The 27,902-nt window shown below is 38.1% G+C and overlaps 1 protein-coding gene across 1 annotated transcript; it reads left to right on the forward strand.

Annotated features, from left to right (window-relative positions):
• The first annotated feature begins 1,044 nt into the window (after positions 1 to 1,044).
• On the forward strand, positions 1,045 to 27,902 carry CHMP4C (charged multivesicular body protein 4C). The gene is made up of 5 exons (XM_082858574.1): positions 1,045 to 1,380; positions 21,952 to 22,129; positions 24,304 to 24,418; positions 27,369 to 27,534; positions 27,717 to 27,902. The coding sequence occupies exons 1-5, from the start codon at positions 1,191 to 1,193 to the stop codon at positions 27,779 to 27,781; spliced, it is 714 nt and encodes a 237-aa protein (XP_082714700.1). The 5' UTR covers positions 1,045 to 1,190; the 3' UTR covers positions 27,782 to 27,902.

Below are 27,902 nucleotides of genomic sequence, written 5' to 3' on the forward strand. Positions count from 1 at the left end.
TGCTAGCCTTGGAAAACTAGAGCATAGACTCAATCCCATATTCCCCTTCTTCGCAGCATGCTCTGTACAGGTTTTCAGTTGAATTGCATCATCCATAATCATTACTTATTGTGGTCCCTTTATCTTAACCAAACTCTTTGGTTACAGCTCTACTAGATGGGACTGAGATAGTGAGAATGAACAAAACAATGCTGCTTTTTCCTAAGACGTTGTCTCCTTTTTGTTACTTAGGTGTCTCTGTAAATGTATTTGACATAGATCCAAACACAGGCACCCCATTAAAGGCTTTGGTACACTAGCAATCATACTGAAAGCTTCAGATGCCTAGTTACAGAACTGAATGCAGCCATCAACACACTCAGAAGTCCTCACATTTAGGGAAAGAGATGACCACCGTCTTTCGTCACCTCAAGCCATGTAAGGATGATCTAGAATCCACCCATGCCAACTGGCAGCCAGGCACACATCAACCTGCCCAGATTCTACACCTGCGGCAACAAGCCCAGTCAGACCAGCCGTCCTGAGAATGAGCTACTTGCCAACACACCTGCATCACAGTGGCAGACAAATGTCCTGCAAGCCGCTGCCCTCCACACTCCTACACACACCATGCACACCTAGATGAACGCGCCTGAATATTCTTATTTACAAGGACAGAGACCTGACACTGTGCTCACACGATCACAAACAAAAACACATGTGGAATTATGCGTCTTGTTCATCCAGGGCAGCAAAGCGCACTTAATATACACAGGCTTTCATGCCCCGCCCAAGACCCTTGGAAGAGTGGTTTGCTTTTCTCTGAGCCATGCACAAACTAGTCCTTCACCCCCGGGTGCGTGCCCAGCGTAGATAAAAGAGCAACTCGGCTGCAGTCCCGTCGCTCTTTTCAACTCTTTTCTCCGCCTGAACTCCCCGGGGGCCGGGTGGCGCCGGTCGGCCACGTCCGACTCCGGTGCCCTCCCCGCCCCTCCCGCGCGACGGGGCGGGGCCCAGCCGGCGGCCAGGAAATGCCCAGGAGAGGGTGTCACCTGGGCAAGCCCGACGACGTGTTGATTCCCAGGATCGCCGCCTTCCCGGGTCTGGGCCTCCGAGACCCGAGCCCGATAGCGCTCACCTGTTCCCCAGGCGCGGCCCCGGGGAGCCCTGGGACGCTCCCGGGACCGCTCTCACCCTTCAACTCCACAACCATGAGCAAGTTGGGCAAGTTCTTTAAAGGGGGAGGCTCTTCCAAGAGCCGAGCTGCTCCCAGCTCCCAGGAAGCCCTGGTTCGACTTCGGGAGACAGAAGAGATGCTGAGCAAGAAACAAGAGTACCTGGAAAATCGAATCCAGAGAGAGCTCAGCCTGGCCCAAAAGCACGGCACGAAGAATAAACGAGGTAGGCTCGGGGTCTGGCCCCAGGCGTGAACTCTCCCCCTCCTACCTCCAGCCGTTTCCTTGGGGACAGTCCGGTCTGGCCCACAGCACCTGTCCCCCAGGCCACCAGGTGTGCTCCCATGGCCTTTCTAGAAACTGGTAATGACCCCCCAGGGGCCCGGAGTTAGAGAGAGCTGAGCAAAACACAATCCTAGAGGGCAAAATGCAAGGAGGCATCACATATCTCAGGAATCAAGATGAACAATATTTTTATGCAATATTTTAAAAACTCAAAGTTGATACAAAAGCATCCATAATGAACAAAATATCAATATTTAAAATAAAAACAGGATTGGTATTATTGATTCTTTTCTGTTGCAGCTGGCCCTTATGTGTTCTGCACAGCCCTTCTTTATTTCAAATTCGTTCTGAAATGTGATGTTTTGTTCATCATGGATTTTTTTTGCATTAATTTTGAATTTCACAAATATTGCATTGAAATATTATTTATCTTGATTATTGCTTTTTTGGGTGCCCCCTTAAATTTTGCTCCTGGCTTGTCTCACCCTGGTCCAGTCCTGCTGATTTCAATGCTAAATATCAAATTTTCTGCCGTGTGTTTGTATTTTGAATTGCACATTTTAACTTGCTTGTAAATCTCCATTGAAGTATATTCTAGTATGTTCTGGTTTCCCTTTTCCTCAGCTGTTGAAGACTTTAGTTGGCTGTTGTGCAGTTGAGCTATTATACCAAAAAAGTAATGTCGGAGAATTATATATTAATTCTATCACTGGCTTTTGCCACGCGGAAAGGACTTTAAGTCAGTAATGATTCTTGGTGATCCCCTTGCACCTTGAACCTTTTGTTCTTTGCCAGAGTTAATTGGTTTCTTCAGTGTATGGCTCTCTCTATAGAGAATAGATCTAAACAACACCCGTGGCACATATAAAAACCCAGCAAGAAGTTGAAGTGATTTGCTCTTGTAACACAAGTTCAGTGACAGACCCAGAAATAGAAGTGGCAATTTAGGACTCTGCTCACCACCAAACCCTGAACTTGCGTCCTCAAGTTGGGCTTCTTGAGTCATAATGAAGCCTTGGGAAGATTTAGTTTGCCCTAAATGACCCTGCTATTGTTTAACACAGGAAAGGAATCATGTCTCCTGGAGTCGACCTTGAAAATCCTGCTCTTTCCATAAAAATGACATTTGTGCCCATTTACTACCAACAACAAAAAGGCCAAGTTTCATTTTCCTCTGCTCTTGCATGTAACTCTTGTCCACATTATAGGCTGTTTTAGAGTTAAGTGCTGGTTTCTATTTTTACTTCGTGTCTGAAATATTTTGGGATGTTATTAAATGGCAATCTCTACAGAGAGACTATGCCAATATGACTTGCTAAAAAGCCATTTGTTGTTCTGTTCCTGGGCCCTTCCTCTTCAGTTTGATGGGTACTCTGCCATTTGCTTAGAGTACCCATCAAGGTACTCTGTCAAAGTTTTTTTTTGTGTTTTTTTTTGATTTGTTATCCACTTGGATCTGTATGTAGCTTTATCTACAGTGGTTGCTCAGTAAATACTGGCTTAAAAAAATCTGAAAAATGAAACGTCTGCTTCTATGAAGTGGTAGAAATATAGATTTGCTTTCAGAAGTAAAGAATGTAAAATAATATAACATTCTTGAGTTGGCAATGCACTAAATAAAGTGTCTACAAGTAGACTTTATAAAGACACCAAAAAAAAAAAATAAAGGCAACACAATCAGGAACATCAATCTAACTTCCTTAAATCAGAGTAGCTAGAGATGTATCAAGTGCAAATAATCAGTTGGTTTCAGAAAAGCTATTTCTTTTTCATCATTTATCCATGGGAACTTCATTGGAGTTAGCCCAAGCCTGATTCTACTGTGGCTCTGGAAGTAGGAAGAGTCTGGTTAGCATGAGGCCATCTGTAATCTAAACTATGGAAAGAATCCAATCACAGGCCATGCATTCGAAACGCTGTCAATATCAGCATCTTCCAAATAAACCAAATAACTTCATATACATATGGTTACTGTTTTCCGTTAGCCCCCAAGAAATATTTTCACACACATAATAAGGCCAAATATTCTTAGTACTAAATGGGTCTTGTGCTACACAGTGTCAGTGTCAGAATGGCCGTAATTTACCTGTTAATCAAAGTGACATATGTATGTGCAGTTAAAGTTTTACTTCTAGAGGTGGTTAGTCAGCTAACATGCTGTCAAGAATACTAGTTGAGTGGCCAGCTAGTATCATATCAGAAAGGACCATACTCCCAGCCAGTACAAATTCTTCCGTGATCTAGTTCTCTACAACAGAAGTTTTGACAGTTAGCATTCTCAATGTCAAAAATGGATTTTATTGGTAAAATGAGTAACTCTTAAATTAGCATAATAAATGTTAGAAATGGGATCTCCCTGGTGAAATTGTGGGTATTCTAAACCTGTGGTTTGGCTGAGACAGTTTAGAGATACTTCCTTGCTCCCCACGTAAGAACAGGCATTAAGAATGTACTAGGTGTATAACTAACAACGTTAGGATGGTACCCGGGGCTTGATCAAATCAGTGTAGTGTCCAGTCCTTGGTTCAGGTGGATGTCTGAACTCCCACAGAGCACAGCACCCTGCCAGGGTAGGTCGCTGTCTGTGTTCAGTGAGCCTTTCGTATAAGGTGTATTAGACAAAAAGGACATAGACCTGGGACTTCAGTGAGGTCATAAACAGGTTGAGAAACTGTTTTTTGCCTGCTTGGCCAATGTATGTTTGTTTAATAAGTGTATCTGCAGATCTGAGTCTGAAACTTGCTTTCATTGCAACTTGTAGCAAGGCTGTGCAGTGGTAGCTAATTCTTACTTCAAACCTCTTTGGAAGTTATCATAATCTACCAAAAAGAGCTTGAGTGGGCACCACCAAACTGGTTTTGCAACAGCCATGATATCAAGACTCTGTTGATCTAAAAGAGGAACAATTGAAGCAAGATCTATAATTTGGTTAAAAACTTGAGAAGAGCAGGCATTCTTTAGTGCAGTTTATTTAGATTACTATGATAGAACTCCTGCTTTATATAAACTAGTAATCTGCTTTGTGGAAAAGCAGATTTTTTTATACGTCACTTAATTTTTTTCTTTTTTTGCTGAGCACTGTCATCTAGAGCAGTTTTCAGTCCTGGCTGTATGTGAAAGTCACCTTGATGCCTGCGGGATCCTGCCCGCATAGATTCTAATCTAATTGGCTGGGGTGGGGTTTGGACATCAATATTTTTTAAAGGTGCCCCCAGGTGATTCTGCCCTGTAGCCAGGGTCAAGGATGAGAAAACTAAATCCATGGTAATATTAGTGGGGTAGAAATACAAGGTCTCTTAGTCTTGAAGTGCTTCCTAACTCTTTTCATATCATGGCACCCATGGGCACCGATAATGTTTGTATATGTCACTGGGATAACCAAGGACCAGCAGCTCGAGGACTCTGGACACCCCAGGCTGGAGGCCTCAGGAGCTGAAGGTATCAACATTTTAGTACATTGCAACTCCCTCCTGCCACACTAGTTGGTGGAACATATTAGAGGTCACTGTTCTAACCTCCCTTATGAGTTTTTTTTTTTTTTAATAAAATCATTAAGAGATGGTCACAGGGATTTGCTTAAGTGTAATATCCCTATTCAGTTTTCATCAATGTGTAAATATCTGATAGAAAGTAACTTAGTGTTGTAGTCAAGAGCCTGGGCTTCAAAGCAGATAGCCCTGGGTTTGATTCCTGGCCCTGTCCTGACACTTAGAAACGGTGTGACTTTAGACCATTTACTTGGCCTGAGTCTCAGTCTCTTCATCTGCATAATGGTGGTGATAAAGTTGATCCTCAAAGGTTTGATGATTAACGACATTACTGTGTCAAGCCCTCCATTCAGCACTTTATATATATCACCCTTTGTGATAACATAGCTTTTTTTTTTTTTTTTTGAAAGCTGACATCAGTTTCCTAGTAAGATCCACATACTGGCTCCAATTTGTCTTCTGGAATAACACGGAATAAATCTACTCCACTTGTCATGTGAAGACCTTTCACATAGTTGAGGACAGCAGTCACTTGCCTGAGTCTCCTGTTCTGCAACCCCACCTCTGTCACTTCCTCAGTTACCGCTTCCCGTGCTGAGGTTTGCTCACCAGGGCAGGTCAGTCAGAGAGTGAGTGCCCCTTGACATCTTCCCCCTCGGTACCGCTCTACTCTCTCCCCTCACTCTTGTGGTGGCCCTGTTGCTTACATTTTCCCAGGCAGAACAAGAACTCCAAGTATGTAACTATGTGAAAAGGGGTGGATCCAGGCTGGAGTTATCACTAGGCCTCAGGCTGTTGGGAAGTGGACTTACAGAGGTGAGAGGTTGAGACAGAGAGGAAGTGAATTTGACCAAAATCCCTCCTCAGTTTCATTTCACAGGATTCCAGTGACAACTCGGAGCCGAAGTCATTCAACGTCTTTGCCAGGTGTCTGTTTGGTGAAATGAGACCTCAAGGCAGAGAGTCTTGTGTGCATAGCTGTCTCACTTTGAGCCCTGAGGTGTTTGGGGGCAAGGATGAATTTGTTTTCAGAGTCATGATGCAGTTTGGGGCTTCCTTGGGCACAGTGGGCACAGTCCCACTAGTTTAGCTCAATGCTGGAATCTCTTTGGGCTTTTTATGATAGTTGTCACAGAGCTGAAGTCTGCAATCTCAGACACCGGAGACCAGAAGAAATTGGTAAAGAGAACCACATCGGTATCAGCTGGTTGAGTGCCAAACTAGTGAGGGCGAAAGCATGGCTCAGGTAATAGGAGACAGGCACAGACTGCAGGACCCAGATGGAAGTTCCCCTGGGAGATATCACTTACCTGGCGACCTCTTTTCCTAATAGAATTTCTCAAAATGTGGGCCTCAGATCAGCTGCACCAGAAGCCCTGGAGGATGCTGGTTAAAGTGTATCCTCAGAAGGACGCCCCTAAAAATTCTAATTTAGGGTTGAGTGTAGAGTTCAGAAACCTGAACTTTGAACAAATAACTCAATGATTCTGATGCAATTTGAGAACCTGTATGTATTATTTAATGGGCTGTTAAACTGGGAGGCACTATCTCTTCTCTCCTTTCTTCCTCCCCCATTCTGTTCTCTTGTTTCTCCTCTCCTCTGGCATCACTCAGATACCCGGATGTGTTACACAGATACTCCCGCTGTGTTAATTGTGAAGAAACACTCCCAGAGCTTCTGACAAGTCATCTTAGGCACCGGAATTAGTTTTCTTTAGGGAAGTGTACTATTACTATTACTCCACAATCGTTGTGCAGGGTCCCAGAGTCCCCCAGTATTCAAATTAACCAGGCATCACAATAGTGTTCTGTTTGCCTCTGATTATCCAATTGTTGTACCACACTCTGTGTATTCTGGGGCCAGGGAAAAGAATTTTATTCCTGGGGCATCCAATACCTGGATCTTATTCTCAGGTCAACTGCCCATTTCTCTTCTGGAAAAGACAGATCAATAGAAATGCGACCCTTCCTCAACCTCCACCCTCAACTTCCTCCCTCACCTCGGGAGCTCCCATCAGCCTTTACCCCCTGGTTGGGGGGGACCTAAAATGTCTGGACCACTCCTGGGAGCCCTATTCACTTAAACTGTAATTTTAAAACTTCTCGCTTTCTTAATACCTCCCACTCCCCTCTGAGCCCTGGCAAGGGTCTACAACTGGACTTGGAAAGAATTAAAAATCCCAGCCAGATTTACCCTCCCCCCCTTTTTAAAAACAATATTTTAAACTTGCATTCCGTGTTTTACATGTATTTCTATTCAATATCATCTTATTTTCAGTTGCCTTAAAATTAAGATTTTAAAATGCCAATTTCATTGGCTTATATATGAGCCATTTCTTTTGGTTGAATCAGTCACAGATTTATTCAGCTGCCTTTTTTTTTTTTTTTTTTTTTTTTTTTTTTTTTGCGGTACACGGGCCTCTCACTCTTGTAGCCACTCCCGCTGCAGAGCACAGGCTCCGGACGCACAAGCCCAGCGGCCGTGCCTCACGGGCCCAGCCGCTCCATGGCATGTGGGACCTTCCCGGACTGGGGCACGAACCCGTGTCCCCTGCATCGGCAGGCGGACTCTCAACCACTGCGCCACCAGGGAAGCCCCAGATGCCTTTTTTGTTGTTGTCCAAGTATTAAAATTTATTGAATAAGACAGAACCAAGGACAGAAGCTCATGACACATCACTAGAGACTTCATTCCAGGATCACCTCTGCATGTAAGATTCAGCTAAGGCATGATTACCGGTTTGACACCCCAGCACTCAGTGAGTTTAGTTATTCATCTAGCTATGAATACACCTGACCTCTATCTCTAGCCCACACCATCTTATTTCTCTAAGTTTTTTTCTCTTTTCCCTAACAATGCCTCAGTATACCTTACAAATTACATTCCTAAAACCAAACTATATTCACACACCTCTGGTTCACAATGCTAGTTTATGAACTGGTAGTGTGTTAACTTCATCAGATTCACCTGGAAAGCTTTTTAAGATGCCACAGCAGGAGATTCTGTTTCAAGAGATCTGGGATAAGGTTTAGAATTCTGGTACTCATAGCTTTCTGGGTGATTTTGGTATGTATAAAGTTAGAAGGCCAGTGGGTGGTCCATATTTTTTCTTTGGTCATCATCCAGTAACCCAAAGAAAAGAAGCCCATGAGATTAGTTTTTGAACTAAATTTTCACCTTGTGAACTCGTATTGGCTTCTAGTTACCACTGGTTTCTTTTCTACTTCCCCAGAAACTAGAGTATAGAGTGTATCTGTTCTAGAATCATTCTTTCAAGTATCTGTGGTACAAATTTTGATAGTTTGCTGACCTATCATATTGGATTGGCCAAAAAGTTCATTCGGGCATGGAAAGACCTGAGCAAACTTTTTGGCTAACCCGTAGCTTCTTCTATGAGGGTAATTGGGACCGTTTCTTGTGTTATATAACTTTACATCTAGTTTATTTTTTCCTTCATGAATTTGAAGCTATAGTATAAATATTGGAATGTTCATTTGTTATTATTCTTCATTTAAATTCCACAAAGCTGGAATAGAGCACCATATTTTGGGAAATATTTACATTCAGCAAAAATATAATTTTACTTGATTTATGCTATTTTGTAGTTTACTGAATCAGCCACAATAAAATAGAATAAGATAGAAAAGTTACTACTAACACCATGGTTATGCCAAAATCATATGATTTATGCAGTTTCAAGAAACTACAACAGGAGATTACTGTGAACTGTCCTCAGATGTACTTAGTATTACTAGTATGTTTCTCAGTATTTAGGGCTACTTATTTCAGATCAGATTTTATTTTCAAGATAACAGAAAAACCTCAAAACACATAATACTCTAGCCTATGCCTATAAGGCAAGACATCTGATTCTGAGTTTTAAAGTTTATGATGCTTTGCTTTGGGGGTCAGTTTTGGAAAGGGCATGAATAATCTATTTTGGCATTCAATTTTTGTAATACGCTTAAGTACACGTGAATCTATTTGTGCTCTTAAGGGACAAAATTATCACAATCACTTAAAATATATAGATAATATTGAGGTTTTATTTTTTAAAACTACACTCTCAATCCTCTGCTTTAGCAAACTACATCCAGAACTTATAGCATATACCAGTAATTTTAGTTTCTCCTACTTTTTCTGACTATAATTTTATAGAAGTTCTAACACATACACAATTGCTCAAAAATTTGCAGAAGGTGAAGGAAAAAAAAACAAAACAAGAGTCTGGAATAAATAGAAAGCAAATAATAAGCCATTTCCTGAGTAACTGACTTTCTTGTACCAGAGATTTTAATTACTTACCTCAAACAAGTGGTATTAATAGAGAATTACTTATTGGAAATATTTAGGACTTAGTACGAAGTTTATATGGTCATACTTTAAAGCAGTAAGAGCTCTTAAACCTGGACCAGTGGCTCTCTCAGCCCACTGCTAAGCCCTTTTCTCAAATATTTCTATCTTGTGGGAATTTCCAGTGAGAGAATGGGGAATAGCTAAGGCCCTGCCCATCATCTGCTCTGTGCAGCCTCCAACACCTCTTCTCAATCTAGCAGTCTAGTGACTTAAATACCAACAGTGTAATTGCTACCCTCAAACAAAACAAACCCAAATGGCAAGCAAGGAGGAGTGGTGATTTTAAAAGTATAGGAAAGGAAAAGTTGATTATTCTCTGTTAAAATTTGGGAATCCTTGTATTAGAAGTTATTTAAAAACTTAAAATTGAATGTCAACCAGTGAGCTTAAATTAATAAAGTTTACACTTTTATATTTGGCTTACATATGAAGTTAGAGAAATAAAATTGTGCGACCAAACATTTTGGACATTTCATTCTCTATTTGAACATGAATTTTCAGTGAATCTTTTTGGTTCTTTCACAGAGTGCTATATGCTGCACAGTCATAACGGGTGTGTCTTCTTTGCTGTAGCAGCAACATTGTTCAACAGGCCTTTCTCAATGAGCAGTGCTATTTATATTACCATTCTTTTTGTATATTTCATTCATGTAAAAGGAAAGTCAGTGTAACCTTGGAGTTTGAACAAAGATATTATCCTAACTCAGAACTTCTACTGTGTTGACTGAAGCAAGAAAAAAAAGTTATGATTATGTTAAGCCAATTTACACATATTTCAAAGATCATATACACAAGAACCTATGTTTTATCATTTTTTGAGCAGTTTGACAACTTTTATTCATGTAAACTATATTTACGTAAACTATTATATTTGTTGAGTGTTTTTCTCTCACTTACATTTGAAAAACTAAAGAATAGTACATAGAGTTCATCACCAATGTCAAAGTAAACCTTTCTTCAAGAATTTAAGTTAGTAATAGTCACCTTGCTTTGAGGATAAGAATTATGTATTCCTCCAGATTTTTTTTTTTTGTATTCCTCCAGATTTGTTGGTCATAGGATCTCTGGGGAATAATCATAGAATCATAAGCAGTGGGAACTAATGGGGACTCTAGGGGTAAAGTTTGTTGGTTCTCAGGAGCACCTACAAGCCGTGGGCACAGTAGTTGGAACTATTGGTGCATCATATGAACAAGGAATACTTATTTACAAGTAGGAAATAGAACCACATTACACACACACACACACACACACACACACACACACACATACGCATAACACATATATCCATATATAGATACATATACACACATGCACATATAAACACATGCATATACACATATTCGTATATACAGACGTACACAAAGGTACACACACAGCATACAAAATTATACCCATAGGTACCTATGTCTACCCTGTAGAATGAAGCATAATCAGCTGTTTTCTGAGTTTTTCTATTTAATATTTGCTGGTTTCATGTTCATACTTTTTCCTCTATATTCTAGGCAATAGCAGGCCCATAAAGGTTACCAATTTGTCAGGTTACTAATAATACTAGTAGCAAGTAGAAAACTTATTCATTCAATTGGTTATATATTCTGCCTTGTCACTTAACTGGGTCTTTACAAAGAATGTCAAGTAGATTTTAATTAATACATTGGTATAGTGTTCCAATAACAAGTTAATTTTACTTGCTTGGAAATTGACCTTGGAAGCAATTAATTATGAAAAATAGGAATTTCGGTAGATATTTAAAATGAGTCTTTTTTACAGAGTGAAGTAAGTCAGAAAGAGAAAAACAAATATCGTATATTAACGCATATATGTGGAATCTAGAATAATGGTATAGATGATCTTATTTGCAAAACAGAAATAGAGACACAGACATAGAGAACAAACGTATGGATACTGAGGGGGAAATCGGGGTGGGTGGGATGAAATGGGAGATTGGGATTGACATATACACACTACTATGTGTAAAATAGATAACTAATGAGAACCTACTGTATAGCACAGGGAACTATACTCAGTGCTCTGTGGTGACTTAAATGGGAAGAAAATCCAAAAAATATATATGTACATGTATATATGTACATGTATGGATGATTCACTTTGCTGTACAGCAGAAATTGACACAGCAGTCTAAAGCAACTATACTCCAATAAAATTTTTTTTTTAATTTAAAAAAAAGGAAAAAATAAATAAAATGAGTCTTTTATGCAAGCATTTCTTCCTTTTTTGGCAACTCAAGCCTAATAGCACTTTTAGGTCATGACCTTCCCCTCTCAGATTTATCTCCTCTATTAATCTCTTGGGTGACATCCTGGCAGTAAGAACTGCCTTATCTCCAAAAGTAAGTGTGAGCTTTTTAGGATGCGGAGAGGAACATCATTTCTGTTGGACAATAACTTCCATTTCCCTTGTCTTCTTCTATCTTTCTTCAGATGGCTAAGGCCACCTCTTTGTAATCCTTTACACTTCATAATATTAATCAATCACTCTTTTTTTTTAACACAAAATTCAGTACAACATTACTGGCTTGCTTCCAGCAATATTCCTCTTCCAAATGCCCTTTCCTCAGAATATCTCTCATTCCTTTTTTATTGTTTTCTCAAGCATATGCTTTGCCATTGTATAACCCACTACATCATTTCTGTGGTGTAATCTTCTTTTAGCTTGCTATTTACCCTTTTTAATGACATTTAGTATTGGCCAGACCTCTGAAAGTGTGATCTTACTTATAGGTTCCAGCTAGTGTGGCAAACTGGTGTGATTTGCTCCGGTTTCTCAGCCAGAAAATGTACATCATTTAGTAAAGAGATTTGCAGCAGGGGAGAGGGTCAGGGGCTAGAAGTAATATGTTTCATCATTCATGATTCTTACTGGGCAGTGTGTTTGAGCATCTGTGTAGACAGTCACCCTGGCTTCATTACCTTCCCTGTGAGGTCTTCCCTTACCCTCCAGAGAGAGTGTAGTGTGTACATTCCTCTGTGTATCCATTGTGCTGTGTATGTGTCTCTTATTATTTTCCTCAATGTCTCCTATGCTACTTGAAGTGAAGGATGTACCTTATACAAGTTGGTATCCATGGAGACAGTTCCTGTAAGATGGTAGGTGCTTAATAAATGCTTGTTGAATGATGAATAAGTGATTGAATGCCCGTTTTATATTTTGCCTCCTCTGAGATTGTAGCCTTATTTCTTTGCTCCTGCAGTGCCAAGCATGTGGTGGATCTCCAGTGCATACCTGTGGAGTGACTGAAATGAATGGATGAAGGATATTTTTTTAAAAATGACGAAGCCTGGGGAAAATTCATAATGGGTTGGCCCTGGACAAATAAATGAATGTTAGAATTTTCTAATATTTCCCCAGCTGTTTCCAGTCTAACCTGTGACTTTGAACAGAAACATTTTGTTTTTATTCCATTTATGGAATGCTCATGGTGATGCTTACTCATATTGTGTTTTTCAAGAACTATAATGAGTTGCCATAAATAGAACTATTGTTTGATTAATGAAGTGAGTTGTATGTGAGTAAGAACGGGGCTTACATTGAAGTTTCTCAAATAAAACAACACGATTAGAAGACTTCCCAGTTAAAAGAAAAAGAGGACATAACCAATTGTGAGTGGCATGTCACTTAAGCACTCTCTGGGATTAAGTCTTCCAAGCTTCATCTTTTTAGGCCTTCTCTAGAAATCATCCGTTCCTGGGAGAGAGTAGAGCTGTCGTAATCCAGTTTCATATTTCACAGATAGGTTTGTTTGTAGTCACTAGATATGATGGTTCCTAAAATGTTCTTCCTTTTTTTGCCAACTAATAGATGAACAATGGCATGGATTTATACACCTTGAACAAGCAAAGAATAACAGATTGACCTTTCCAATCAAGATGCCCTCTACATTATCTAAGCAATGAAACTGCAACTCTTTTCTGCTATTTGAAGTTATTTTTCATAGATGACTGAAAGCCTTCCTCCTCTGGCAATGTGGTAGAGTTGCAGAGGGCTAGTTGAATTTTGGTTCAAGTGGGTAATTCTTACATTTCAGTCCCAGTTCTCAATGGGCTGTATAGTAAGGGCTCTTCGTGTATCCCTTGGCAGCAGTACATACCGGACATTGTTCTGCAGCTCCGTCGCTGAAGGAACATCACTGTTATACAAAGAGACAAAACCCCTGGAAGTTTCTCCCCCACAAAGGAATAGAGTAGCTTCCTTTGTTTTAGAAAGAATGTTTTCCAGGTTTCATCAGCTGCCTAAAAGCACATGTAGGAGCTTGGCAGATTGAATTGCACATTCTACATAGGTTAAATTACACCCCTCGAAAAGTGTCCTTCTTTGCTAAATCAGGAGTGATGCTTTATTTGCAACATTTGTCGAATGTCTTTGCAAAAAATACAACTGTTTCTTTCCTAAATTGGTTATTAGAAAACAAAGTTAAAGCCTGTCCATCTCATGGTGGGCGCATGGCATCATCATTTCACATGAGAAACAGCTCACAGGGATACTCCTCACATACACCTCTTGACTCTTTGGAACAGAAGCGTCCGGTCTTAGTGTTTGGGAGAAACATACTGTGCCAGATAGAAGCCCCAAGAAGTGTCAGGTGTCCTGGGGCCAGATCCAGCCATACAGAAATCATCTGTTTTGCTCACACAAGGTTTTTTTGAAAAATGTAGCTCAGCTTTTAAATTTGAAGGATTTGGGATGCAAATCCAGATCTCTTGCTTCTTTTGATTGTGTGGAAGGCTGGGCGTGCAGTCTGCATGGCAGCCAAGGACTGGAGCCCAGTGGTGTTACTTCCATAGATCAGGCTTAATCTCTCCTGGTCTCTGGAGTTCCCACTTCTTCCTGTTGTCTCTTTGATACTGGAGCCAGTGTCCATGGCCATTTATCGTCATTCTTGCACTATTTTTTATTGTTATAATAGAGGAATATTCCTCTATCTCTTTCTCACAGGTGAGAAAACAAAGAAGGACTTTCGCCTTAACCTCTTGCTCTCTCCTTCACTTACTTTCTTTCTTTTTTTTTTTTTTTAACATCTTTATTGGAGCATAATTGCTTTACAATTATGTGTTAGTTTCTGCTCCATAACAAAGTGAGTCAGTTATACATATACATATGTTCCCATATCTCTTCCCTCTTGTGTCTCCCTCCCTCCCACCCTCCCTATCCCACCCCTCTAGGTGGTCACAAAGCACCGAGCTGATCTCCCTGTGCTATGCGGCTGCTTCCCACTAGCTATCTGTTTTATGTTTGGTAGTGTATATATGTCCATGCCACTCTCTCACTTTGTCACAGCTTACCCTTCTCCCTCCCCATATCCTCAAGTCCATTCTCTAGTAGGTCTGTGTCTTTATTCCCGTCTTGCCTAGGTTCTTCATGACCTTTTTTTTTCTTAGATACCATATATATGTGTTAGCATACAGTATTTGTTTTTCTCTTTCTGACTTACTTCACTCTGTATGACAGACTCTAGGTCCATCCACCTCACTACAAATAACTCAATCTCGTTTCTTTTTATGGTTGAGTAATATTCCATTGTATATATGTGCCACATCTTTATCCATTCATCTGCTGATGGACACTTAGGTTGCTTCCATGTCCTGGCTATTGTAAATAGAGCTGCAATGAACATTTTGGTACATGACTCTTTTAGAATTATGGTTTTCTCAGGGTATATACCCAGTAGTGGGATTGCTGGGTCCTATGGTAGTTCTATTTTTAGATTTTAAGGAATGTCCATGCTGTTCTCCATAGTGGCTGTATCAATTTACATTCCCACCAGCAGTGCAAGAGTGTTCCCTTTTCTCCACATCCTCTCCCACATTTATTGTTTCTAGATTTTTTGATGATGGCCATTCTGACCAGTGTGAGATGATATCTCATTGTAGTTTTGATTTGCAGTTATCTAATGATTAATGATGTTGAGCATTCTTTCATGTGTTTGTTGGCAGTCTGTATATCTTCTTTGGAGAAATGTCTATTTAGATCTTCTGCCTATTTTTGGATTGGGTTGTTTGTTTTTTTGATATTGAGCTGCATGAGCTGCTTGTAAAGATGCTACCAGAAAACTACTAGAGCTAATCAATGAATTTGGTAAAGTAGCAGGATACAAAATTAATGCACAGAAATCTCTGGCATTCCTATACACTAATGATGAAAAATCTGAAAGTGAAATTAAGAAAACACTCCCATTTACCACTGCAACAAAAAGAATAAAATATCTAGGAATAAACCTACCTAAGGAGACAAAAGACCTGTATGCAGAAAATTATAAGACACTGATGAAAGAAATTAAACATGATACAAATAGATGGAGAGATATACCATGTTCTTGGATTGGAAGAATCAACATTGTGAAAATGACTCTACTACCCAAAGCAATCTACAGATTTAATGCAATCCCTACCAAACTACCCCTGGCATTTTTCACAGAACAAGAACAAAAAATTTCACAATTTGTATGGAAACACAGAAGACCCCGAATAGCCAAAACAATCTTGAGAATGAAAAATGGAGCTGGAGGAATCAGGCTCCCTGACTTCAGACTATACTACAGAGCTACAGTAATCAAGACAGTATGGTACTGGCACAAAAACAGAAATATAGATCAATGGAACAGAATAGAAAGCCCAGAGATAAACCCACGTACATATGGTCACCTTATCTTTGATAAGGGAGGCAAGAATATACAGTGGAGAGAAGACAGCCTCTTCAATAAGTGGTGCTGGGAAAACTGGACAGGTACATGTAAAAGTATGAAATTAGAACACTCGCTAACACCATACACAAAAATAAACTCAAAATGGATTAAAGACCTAAATGTAAGGCCAGATACTATCAAACTCTTAGAGGAAAACATAGGCAGAACACTCTATGAGATAAATCACAGCAAGATCCTTTTTGACCCACCTTCTAGAGAAATGGCAATAAAAACAAAAATAAAGAAATGGGACCTAATGAAACTTCAAAGCTTTTGCACAGCAAAGGAAACCATAAACAAGACCAAAAGACAACCCTCAGAATGGGAGAAAATATTTTCAAATGAAGCAACTGATAAAGGATTAATCTCTGAAATTTACAAGCAGCTCCTTCACTTACTTTCATTACCTGCTTCCTCCTTCAGAGTTTAGGTGTCTGATTCAGACCAATGGGTAGTTTGTGGTATGGAGATTATAGTGTAAGTTGAGATCCCACATCTTGGTGAATTTTTAAATTTCTCCCAACTATTTTGAAGGGCAGAAACCATATGTTAATATAGGCGTTCAAAATTGTGTCCAAACCAGAACTTGTTATTATTATGTCAGCTGCGCCATGTGGCTTGTGGGATCTTAGTTCCCCTACCAGGGATTGAACCTGGGCCCTTGGCAGTGAGAGCACAGAGTCCTAACCACTAGACTGCCAGGGAATTCCAGAACTTATTGTTATTAATAAAAAATATTGGGCATTATATCATGTGGCTCCCAAAATATAGTTCTGAAATCTTGTGAAGAAGGTGACGGTAATGATGAAGGTTTCTTTTTTTTTTTTTTTTAATTTTTTTTTTTAACATCTTTATTGGGGTATAATTGCTTTACAATGGTGTGTTAGTTTCTGCTTTATAACAAAGTGAATCAGTCATACATAAACATATGTTCCCATATGTCTTCCCTGTTGCGTCTCCCTCCCTCCCACCCTCCCTATCCCACCCCTCCAGGCTGTCACAAAGCACCGAGCCAATATCCCTGTGCCATGCGGCTGCTTCCCACTAGCTATCTACCTTACTACGTTTGTTAGTGTGTATATGCCCATGACTCTCTCTCGCCCTACCGTGACAGGGCGAGAGAGAGTCAAGGTTTCTAATATTTAGTAATCACTCACTATGTGCCAGGCTAATTTCTTTACATATGTTATTTCATTTAATCTTTAACAACCGCATGAGTTATATTCACATTTTCCAATAAGCAGCTATGTAAGGCTACGTAGCAGTGGGTAGATGGAGCCTAGATTTGAAAGGAAACCTGACTCCAGGGTACAATGTTCTATTGTCATTTTCTAGGTGTTATTTTTATTGTTATAATTATTGTTCAACTGAGGGAGCATCATTTAAGGAGAGTTAAGGTCACATTCCAAGGTTATTTCACACAGTTTTTAATTGGTAGAGGTAAGATTAAAATGCAATGCTAGTGATTCCAAAGCCCCATCTTTTATACCAAATTGCATTTTTCAATTTACAGAAAGTAATCTAAAATTAATTGTTACTAGGAAGCGTGGCATATTTTTTTAATGAAAAGTTTTAAAAATTCTCAAAAACAAAAAAAGAAAATACTTTTGGGTCAATGGGTATAGTTAGGTTCCAAATAAGTATGGACACTGAACCAGCCTGACAAGATAGGAAAGAGACGGACTTTGAATCTTCCACCTCTGGGTATGTTGGGTGGAGATGTATATTTGGAGTTTAGCTTCTTAGGATACTCTGCTGTATAGTATTATGTATTGTACCATTGAAATGCAGAGCTGTTTTGTAATATTATGTTCCTGTTATGGTGAGTTAGAGTGAAAAAACAGGTAACTTGTTGCTCGGAGGTCTCAGAAATAAGATATGCAATCTCATTAATGAATGACTGTTATATAAATCACTATTATTAATAGAAATAATATCTAGTTGCTCAGTCTCTACTGTGTACAGGTACTTTATAAGGTGGTTTCCATAAATTATCACTAGTTCTTAGAACAATCACCCTGACTCTTGGGGATTATGTCCTCATTTCCAGAATAGCAAACTGAAGCTCAGAGAAGGAAAATGACTTATCCAAGAAGGAAAGTGACTTATCCAAGAATATACATCTATTAAGTCATGGAAGAAAATTTCACACTCTGACTTTGAAGGCCATACTCTTTCCGTTATACCATGCTGTCATTGCGCACAAAATTATCAAATTTATTCATTTAGTATTCATTCATCTTATCTTCTCTAAAATGGACCAATAATAGTATTTACTCTTGTAGTTTTTTTGTGAGAGTTAATGATATAAATCACATAATGCACATAAAACACTTAACACCAGTTTGGCATCTAGCAAATGCTCAGTAAACATTGGTTTTTATTATGTACAGTATTTTGTTGGACATGTGCCAGGAACTGGGGAAACAGATGGATAGGATTCTGTATCTTTCCACAAAGGGCTTATAATTAGTGTAGGGGAGATGGAGTAGAATACATTTTACAAAAATTATAATCCAATGTAATAAATGTCATAGTGGGTGTGGATCTACAGGCAGAGTGATAGCACAGAAGGTCAGCTGGCCATATTCCTGCGTTCAGGAGAAAACCCTCACACAACTCTGGTCACTCACGTGAAGAGCCTCTCCACAGTGATATTGTATGATATTGTAGAAAGGCCTTTGTGCCAGTTTTTTTTTTTTTTTAATTTTTTTTTTAAGTTTTTTCCTAAAGGACAGATTAAATAAATAAATAAAAGCTGTTCTTTAAATTAAGTGTTAGTGCTATTCAGCAAGGACAGAAATTGTGGTGTTACACCTGGGGAGGGAAGTAGAGCAGAACCGAGTTGACCCTGGACCTTCACAGTGGGCAGAAAGGAGCGGGGAAAGAAAGTTACCACTCATGAGGGAAATATAGAAAAGTGATCCACACCTAAAAAGCCTTTCTTTGGCAACTGTAAGAATTCCCAGCCTGTCTGCTTCCTCCCTACCCTTGGAAGGAAGCCTGCTTGTTGGCATGCCCCACGCGCTTCTGTAGAGCTCTGGGCAGCCTTCTCTTTCAAGAGAGAGACCTCATGGAGAAACACTCTTATGTAACTACGATTTCAACAGTTAGTTACACTGTTAAACTACAGTGTTCCCTGGCTTATTTTCTTACTATTACTTTTTGTATCCTATATTGTCCTTTCTTGGATTTTTAAAAAAAATTTTACTGGAGTAAAAGTATTTTTTTTGGAAACAGTGCATAGATATAAATTCTCTAAATGCCTATAGGTCTAAAAATGACTTCATTTTGTTTCAGACTTAAATAATAGTTTGGATTTTTACAGAATTCTAGCTTCAAAACATTTCAAAAATTTTAAGACACTATTCCATTGCTGTTGGATAGCCAGTATTTCAAACGTTTGATAATAATATCAGTCTCATTCCTTTGTAGATAATCTCTTTGCTTGTTTCTCCTCTGGAAACATTTAAGCTTTTCTTTTTTTACCTTGGAGTTACAAAATTTCACTAGTATAGGTCTAGGCATGTGCCTTTTATTTTTTGCTTTTCGCATCTAAGTGTTCAGTGAGTATTTTTATTCTGAAGAATCGTCTTCCTTCAGCTTGGGGAAACCGTATTCTTTAATTTCTTTATTACTTCTTTCCCCACCCTTGTTTCTGTTTTCTTCTGAAATTGTTATTTATTCTTGTATTATTATCCACACTCCCCCTGAAACATTCTTTCTCTTTTGAAATCCTTGTAAGACAGATGTTGGATTCCTTGGCTCTGTCCTCCAATATATTAACTTATCTCTCTTTTCATTCTATGTTCTGGGAGAATTCCTTAACTTTATATTCCAGGTCACTAATTTAGTCATCAGTTATATTTATTCTACTTTTTTAACATTTTTATTTTTTTTAGTTATGTTTTTAATTTCTAAGAATTTTTCTTGTTTTCTAGTTGCTCGTTTTTATGGAAGCCCATTCTTGTCTTATAACACAATAGCCTCTTGATCTCCCTGAAGATACTAATACAAGTTTTGTTTTTAACATATTCTATTTCCTACATTATCTCTCTTCTCTTGGGTTCATGACAATATAGGATACAAGAAGCAATAGTAAGAAAATAAGCCAGCAAGCTCTGTTGGTTTAGTGTAAATAACTGTTGAAATTGTATCTATGAAACTTACTGCACTTAAGAAATGTTTCCTTAAATATTGAAAGAATAATTTAAAAAACTGGTAATCATCTGGAACTAATAAAATCTAGACTATTTCAATCAAATACTGTGAGGTTTGGGGTGATAAGACAATCTTGTTTGGGGACAATACATTTTATAGATACTGATTAATTATAGATTCTGATTTATTTTCAACATGGATAGAAAACTTAAGTTTAATTATATGTGTATATTTTAAATACAAGGGTATCCATTAGAATAATTTAGTATATATAACTATCCCACAATTAAAGGGGGATAAAATGAAAATCGATCAATCTATATAAAGACAAGAAAGCAAAAAGAAAATAAAAATCATAACAAACAGAAAACACAATAAATATGATAGTAAAAAGACCATACTAGATGATATATCAGTTATTACAATAAATGAGAATAACTTAAAAACTTACATTAAAAGTTGGAGACTATCTGATGGTTAAAAATAATCACACATATTAAACACTCAATGCTATCTGTAAGGCAGTATCAAAAGAGAGCAAATTAAAAATAATTTTGAAATTGAGGTCCATGTAAAATTATTACAGGCAAATTGTAATAAAAAGAAAACTGAAAGATTAATTTTATATTAAACATTAATATTAATATACAAAATATAAATTTTAATAGATAAATATTAACTTTATATTAAATATTAATTTAATAGAAAACAAAATGGAATTTGAGGCAAAGGTTAAATGGAGATCAACTAATATTGATTCATAGATCATTAATAAAATCCAGCAGGAAAGTATAATGGCTAGAAGTCTTCATGCACCAAACAAAAAGCATTGGAATAAATATACTGAATCTGTTGGAAGAACAAGAAGAAATTGACCAAAACCATTAGAAAACAGCCTTCCCTCAGAAATCTCTGTTGCAATAACTTACATGGTTCATTCTGAAACCATAAAAATATTTGCGTTCTTTTGTCAATTCCATTTAATTATCTTCATATTAGCATTCTGCTGCTGCTGTTTTCTTGCATTCTCACTAAATGCCTTATCAAAACTCACATTTTAGGGCCTATTTTTCGGGGTACCTTCCAAGGTGCCATAGTCAACTCTCTTAGTGTTGTGATTTTTGAAAGAAGCACGTAAGATTTTGCTAAGTGTTAATGGGAGGGTATTTGGATACCATTTCTCTGAAGGCACCAGTCTTTTCCCTCACCAGTATGCCATCTAATCCTTGAGAATGACTCTACAGTGTTGATTTTATGGACACTTATGATTAGATGTAACCTTACTGATCATAGTCACTTCAGACCAAGACAAGCTTGGCATCCTAGGCTTTGGACTGTCACTCACTGACTACCTTCAAGCAAGTCATATAACTTCTCTGGGTCTCAATTAACTTGTCTTTGAAATAAGAAAATAGGGCTAGAATAGATAGTTCTTAAAATTCTTTCTTTCTCTAAAGTTTTATTTTTCTTATTACGTGATATTTACTTCTATTTTATCTATTCTTTTTCTAAAATCCAATATTAACAGAAACACTACTGTGGTATATTTTATAGACTATGAAATTTTGACTTTTCATCTTCTGACACTTGGCAGATCTTTGGAAGAATAACAAAATGTTTCAGGAAGCAGTAGTTGGCACAAGCAACTGAAAGGATAGATGCTACCCTTTAGTTTTTTTATTTGGTATCCTCTTTGGTTTCAACAATACTGATTCCATGGTTGGTGCTGAGTAAACAGCTCAGCAAGTGTCTTGAGTGAGTGATTGGCTCTCTCCTTATAAATGTGGCTTCTCCCTTATTTAGCTGCATTACAGGCACTAAAGAGAAAGAAGAGGTTTGAGAAGCAGCTCACTCAGATTGATGGCACACTTTCCACCATTGAGTTCCAGAGAGAAGCCTTGGAAAACTCACACACCAACACGGAAGTGTTAAGGAACATGGGCATTGCAGCAAAAGCCATGAAAGCACTTCATGAAAACATGTGAGTGACTTTAGTCTCCCTCTGAGCCATAAATTCCCTCAGTGCTTTGGAAGTATATGATGATCTGCACAGGAATGGGCTTACTCATTTGAGACTCTTTGACATGTAGGAATGGAATGTTCCTTCAGAGAAAGAGCAGAAGTAATATTGGCAAAAGAAAAAAAAGACCATGAAAAAAATAAAGGACATTCGTTTTGCCCTTAACGTTTCCCAGTAGCCTCACTATTGTTTGACACTCCACCTGCAAATATTTTCATTCTATAATTTTTAAAAGGCTTAAATGTTAATATCTGTGAAGGTGTTAGAACTATACAATGGTGGTTGTCAAATTTTGGGGGGTCTCAAAAATCACTACTATTGAGAACACAGATGCCCAAGCTCCTTCAAGAAAAGTAAGGATTGGGCCTTTTTGTTTTTAACCAAGCTCCCAGATGATTCTGATACTAAGCAATGTTTGAGAACCACTGACATACAATAGTAGATAAAAGCATGGATTTGGGGTCAGATTTTCTGGATTATAATCCCAGATCCTGCTGACTGTCCTTGGGCAAATTACTTTGCCTCTCCCTGAGTCAGTTTCCTTATCTGTAAATTATAAATAATAATAGTACTTACCTCATGTGGTTATTGTGAAATTCAATGAGATACAGGATATACTGCACTTAGGAGTTCCTGGCACAAAGTAAGCGCTCAGTAATCTATATTCATAGTGGCAGTGGGGCTAACAATTTGCTTTATATTCACACTGAGAATCAATGTCTGGGACCTAATCCTTTTCCAAAGTTAAATATCATAGTGAAGTTTGGACCAAAGGTATGCAAGGGCAAAGAGTGACTGAGGGATGTAGAGAAGCTTCCATGGATGGGAAAAGATGGGAGAGAGAGAGGCTGGGGTCATTGAAGACATCTTTGCTAACATTTTCTTGCCTTGATAATCAATTGACAATCAGCCATCATTTCGACAGCTTCTGAGAGATCATTCAATTCATTATCAGAGTCACAGTCCTATATTGTTGCTGTAAGCTGGGTGCTAAAATGTATTACAAAATCATAGTTTTTCTCTCCGGGTAATTTAGCAGCATCATCCCTGGGTGTTCCTTTTGAGAAAAATTCACTCCCAGGCCCAAACTTTAACTATACCTTTCTCATATGATTTTTAAATAAATAATCCTTGTATATTTGTTATAAATATAAGAATTAGAAATAAGGGGTGATAGGAGAATGGCAAAGTATTCTTTTTGATTACTACCTGAAATCATGTCAGAATACTCAGCTTTTCCCATGTATAGAGTATGGAAAACTTGTAAAAGATTTATTCCACTGGGAATCAAAATTTCAGTGTTAATTGCTTAATAATGAGGAAAATTGTCACTTCTCTGGTATCCAATCAGTTTGGCCTAGCTTCAGAGTTGGAGGAATGATTCAGAGACAAGGTACTGGAGAGGCAGCTCAGATGCTGGCATTCGGACACTGGCAGCTTCAGTGGGTGGTTGGAGGCCAGTGGGACTTGGGTGCTAGAAACTGTCTTGAAAGCAGCTGTCCGTCCTGGGCCTGTGATTCCTTTACTGAAGTTGCTGATTCTTCTGAGGGCTTCATAGGCCTAATCCTGCTCTCACTGGTAATCTCTCAGACCATCAGCAGCTATGGGAAAGTTCTCAGGGAGCCAGGACCTCAGACGTACTAGGCGGTCTAGAAAATAGATCTCTAGTTCCAGAGTTCACCTTCTACAAAAAGCTGCCCTGATAGCAGCTGCTGAGAGCTTCCCAAGTTTATCTTAGTCACAGTGGTCCTTGGTGGCCCATGGTACCACTTCCTGCAGAGTTAATACATAGCAGCTTATATTTAAATTTTACATATGCCCTACCAGACAAAATTTCAAAATGGGTCTACAAATATTGTTAGTTATCAAATAATTTGCCCTCTAGTGACTCCCAAATGTAATGGCTATCAATTTAATTTAATTTACATAATTTAAAATATATGTACATATAGAGAATTATTAATTTTTTTGAAATGCAATTCTTAAAGTTGATAAGTCTTATCACCCAGAATGTTTACTATCCTACTGAAATAACTAAGAGTTTATATTAAATTGACTCATTTTTCTAATTTATATCTAAATTCATAATTTTAAAGTAAAATTCTAAACTATTTCAACAAAATATTATTTCCCAGGGATCTGAACAAAATAGATGATTTGATGCAAGAGATCGCAGAGCAACAGGATGTTGCCCAAGAAATCTCAGAAGCGTTTTCTCAACGAGTTGGATTTGACGATAACTTTGATGAGGTGGGTGACCCTATATAAAGAATGGAGTATGGTGGCCGCTAAAAAAGACAGCTTCCCATCATATGGAGCAAGCAGGTTTCAGTACACATTTCCTTAAATATCATTAAAGAATAAATTTCTTAGAAAAGTACCTGTCTTAAGAGGGAAATGAAATGTTGGTAGCTCTGATTTAAAGGGAAGATTAATATAGTTTGGCAAATAGCCCCCTAATTAAGTTTTCAGCTATTAAGGAAAAGCAGCATGTGATTATGTAAAGTTAGTGACTTTTAATGGTTGAAGCCTAAAACCCCATTACGAAAAATTGAGTGCTCGCACATCTGGGCAAAACAAAGCAGACTGTGTCACTCTGCAAGAAACAGATCATGCTCATGTTAAATTAGAGGTTAGGCTGCCTCTGTTCATTACTTAGGTTATGAAACAAAATAAATGTGGAGTGACATTATTAACACACACATTCCATTGAGATTAATCAGTCCAATAATACAGGCTATAATTATAATGGTGATGTCTGCACTGTGAATTTCAATTGTTCTACTCAAAGTACACACAAAGTACACACAAATTTGGAAACATTTCCAATTCTCAGATTACAATGGCAAAGAATCTGACTTCCTAGGTTCATGTAGTGTTAAAAATGGTACATCTAATAAGTAAGATGTAGTTCCACAGAATCCTTGAAAGTGAGAACTGGGTGTCAACAGCTTTTTATTTCTAGTTTTGTTTTATTTTATTTTAACTTTCTCCATTCTACTTTTTTGTTTTTAAATTGAAGTATAGTTGATTTACAGTGTTGTGTTAGTTTCAGGTGTACAGAAACGTGATTCAGTTATACATACACATATATCTATTTCTTTTCAGATTCTTTTCTCTCACAGGTTATTACAAAATATTGAGTGCTATCCCCTGTGCTATACAGTAGGTCCTTTTTGGTTGTCTATTTCATATACAGTAGTGTGTATACGTTAATCCCAAACTCCTAATTTATCCCTCGCTCCCCACTACTTTCCCATTTGGTAACCATAAATTTGTTTTCTATTTGTTGTCTGTTCGTCTGTTTCTTCAATAGCTTTTTAAAATAGTATAGACCAGGGGTTGGAAAAATGTGGCTTTCAGGACAAATCCTCCTGAAGTTCTGTTTTTGTATGGCCTGTTGAACAAGATGGTTTTTATATGTTTAAGGGATTACAGAAAACAACAGCAGCAGTGACAATAGCAACAAAAAAGGGTACGAGACAGAGACCATATGTGGTCTGCAAAGCCAAAAATACTGCTGTCTGGTCCTTTCCAGAGAAAGTTTGCCTATCCCTGGTTAGACTAACAAGCACCTAATGAGTGCACTATGACATGGTGGAAAGAGCTCTGGGCTCATTAGGACCTCTGGGTTCTGCCATTTATTACTAAACTAAACATGAAAATGACCGGATCCCTAGACTATCTCTAGAGTTCCTTAAATTCTAAAATTCTTTTATCAATGAATAAATAAGTGTATGATACCTGAAGTTTGAAAATGATGGAGATGATTATTCTGTCACCACATATTTACTAAAGAAAATATCAATATCTTTTCAGTGCTGTTGGTAACCATCAAGCACTATTGGCAATTCTGGGCATACATTCAGTGTAGGATAGTGTGTTCTGCTACTACTACATTTGCTATATTTGTTCTTAATTGTTTTGTGAGCAGAAATAGGATATCAGAGTATTCATGCTGAAGGTACATTATTCATTCAGCCCGTGGAGCATCATAAAGCCCACAACTACACTGACCACACTATTTCACATGGCCTCATGCTATACATTTTCATGTTTATTTCCTTTTCATGAGGTAGATATAATGGTGGTCAGACAGTCATTCAGCTTACTGTATGTCCGATACATGGTGACTTGATCGAATGCTGTGGTTGGCTTAAGGAACTCCACTCTTGGCCCATAGTATTGTTACTCTCATTTTAATATAGAATAATTATTTGTTTCTGTGCCTTTCTCCTACATTCAATATGCTCCTTAAATGTAGGGACTGTTGTTTGGACTTTGTCTCCCCAGCCCTGAGTTCAGCCAGGAGTGAGCTCTCAGTAAATTTGTACTATGATGAATAAATGAAGAAATCTCCTTGGTCGAATATAAGAGCGTCTTAGGTCATTTCTAATAATGACAACCTCAGAATTCTAATGATGACAAATTTAGTTTTGACTCCCAACTTCTCTCAGGGGGGTTGGACTCAACCTGAGGACACTTGGAGCCAGTTAGACATGAACTATTCATCTCAAGTCATCTCATATATGTCATAAGATGACTTTTACCCTTAAAGCCTCAAACTAGACTTGCCTCTCTAAGGTTCTTGGGACAGAGAATAGTTTAGGATTAAACCAGACTCTGGGGCTATTGCTAAAAGAAAGAAATACAGTGTACCTACCTTGAGTTGAAGCTTTTTTAACTAAGACATAGAGCATGATATTTACTAGTTTTGGTAATTTGACAAAGGAACAATAATATCTTTGATTCTTTTTACTTTTGGTACGTTATGGTTTTGCTATACGTGTTGTTTTATTTCAGTAGCATTAGCCCAAATGAAAATATTTATTTCCTCTAGTTAAAGTCCCACAGATTCTTAATTCTTAACAGTAGAAAATAAAAGATACATTGGAAAAATGACAGGCAAGGTGTAGATTTCCTAGACACTGTGGAGGTTATATATTCAGCTAGCACAAATTACTTGAAAAACTGTTGACTGAAGTATTATAAGATTAACTACAACAAATTTGCACAACCCCAAATATTCATATTTTAATTATTGCTCAGTGTTGCAAAACAGACTTAGTCTTAAAATAAATATTCCATTTCACTGGGTTCTCACATATCAATTGGGTAGCAGATGTTCTTGTTATTATGTTTGAGGAAACCCACTTCTTGAAACATTAACTCCCTAATTCTTTCTTTTTTCTCTGTTCAGGATGAGCTGATGGCAGAACTTGAGGAACTGGAGCAGGAAGAATTAAATAAGAAGATGGCAAATATCCGACTTCCAAATGTGCCTTCCTCCTCCCTCCCAGCACAGCCAGACAGAGTACCAGGTCGCATGTCTAGCACTTCCTCCTCTGCACATCGATCCCGAGCAGGTCTGTTCCCCACCTGTGGTCAAATAATTACCTGAAATAATAGCCAGGCCTATGCCTTTTAGCACTTTTCTTTCATTGCATCAAATATACCTTTTAATACATAATTCATACCTGTTTTCTGTGCTGAAAGTATGAATGTCACCAATTACTAATTTTTATCCATTTTTGTTTGTTTGTTTCAGCATCTTCCAGGAGGGCAGAAGGAGAGGATGATGATATCAAACAATTGGCAGCTTGGGCTACTTAAAACAGAATTTTTGGACACCGAAATTAATGAGCTGTACATAAGACACAAAAAATGTTTTTGCCAAATATAGAAGTTAACAAAGATTCTGTTTTATATTTATACTGGATGAATAATTGTCTTT

Source organism: Leucopleurus acutus (assembly GCF_964270905.1).
Source record: "Leucopleurus acutus genome assembly, chromosome: 17".
NCBI classification, from domain to species: Eukaryota; Metazoa; Chordata; class Mammalia; order Artiodactyla; family Delphinidae; genus Leucopleurus; species Leucopleurus acutus.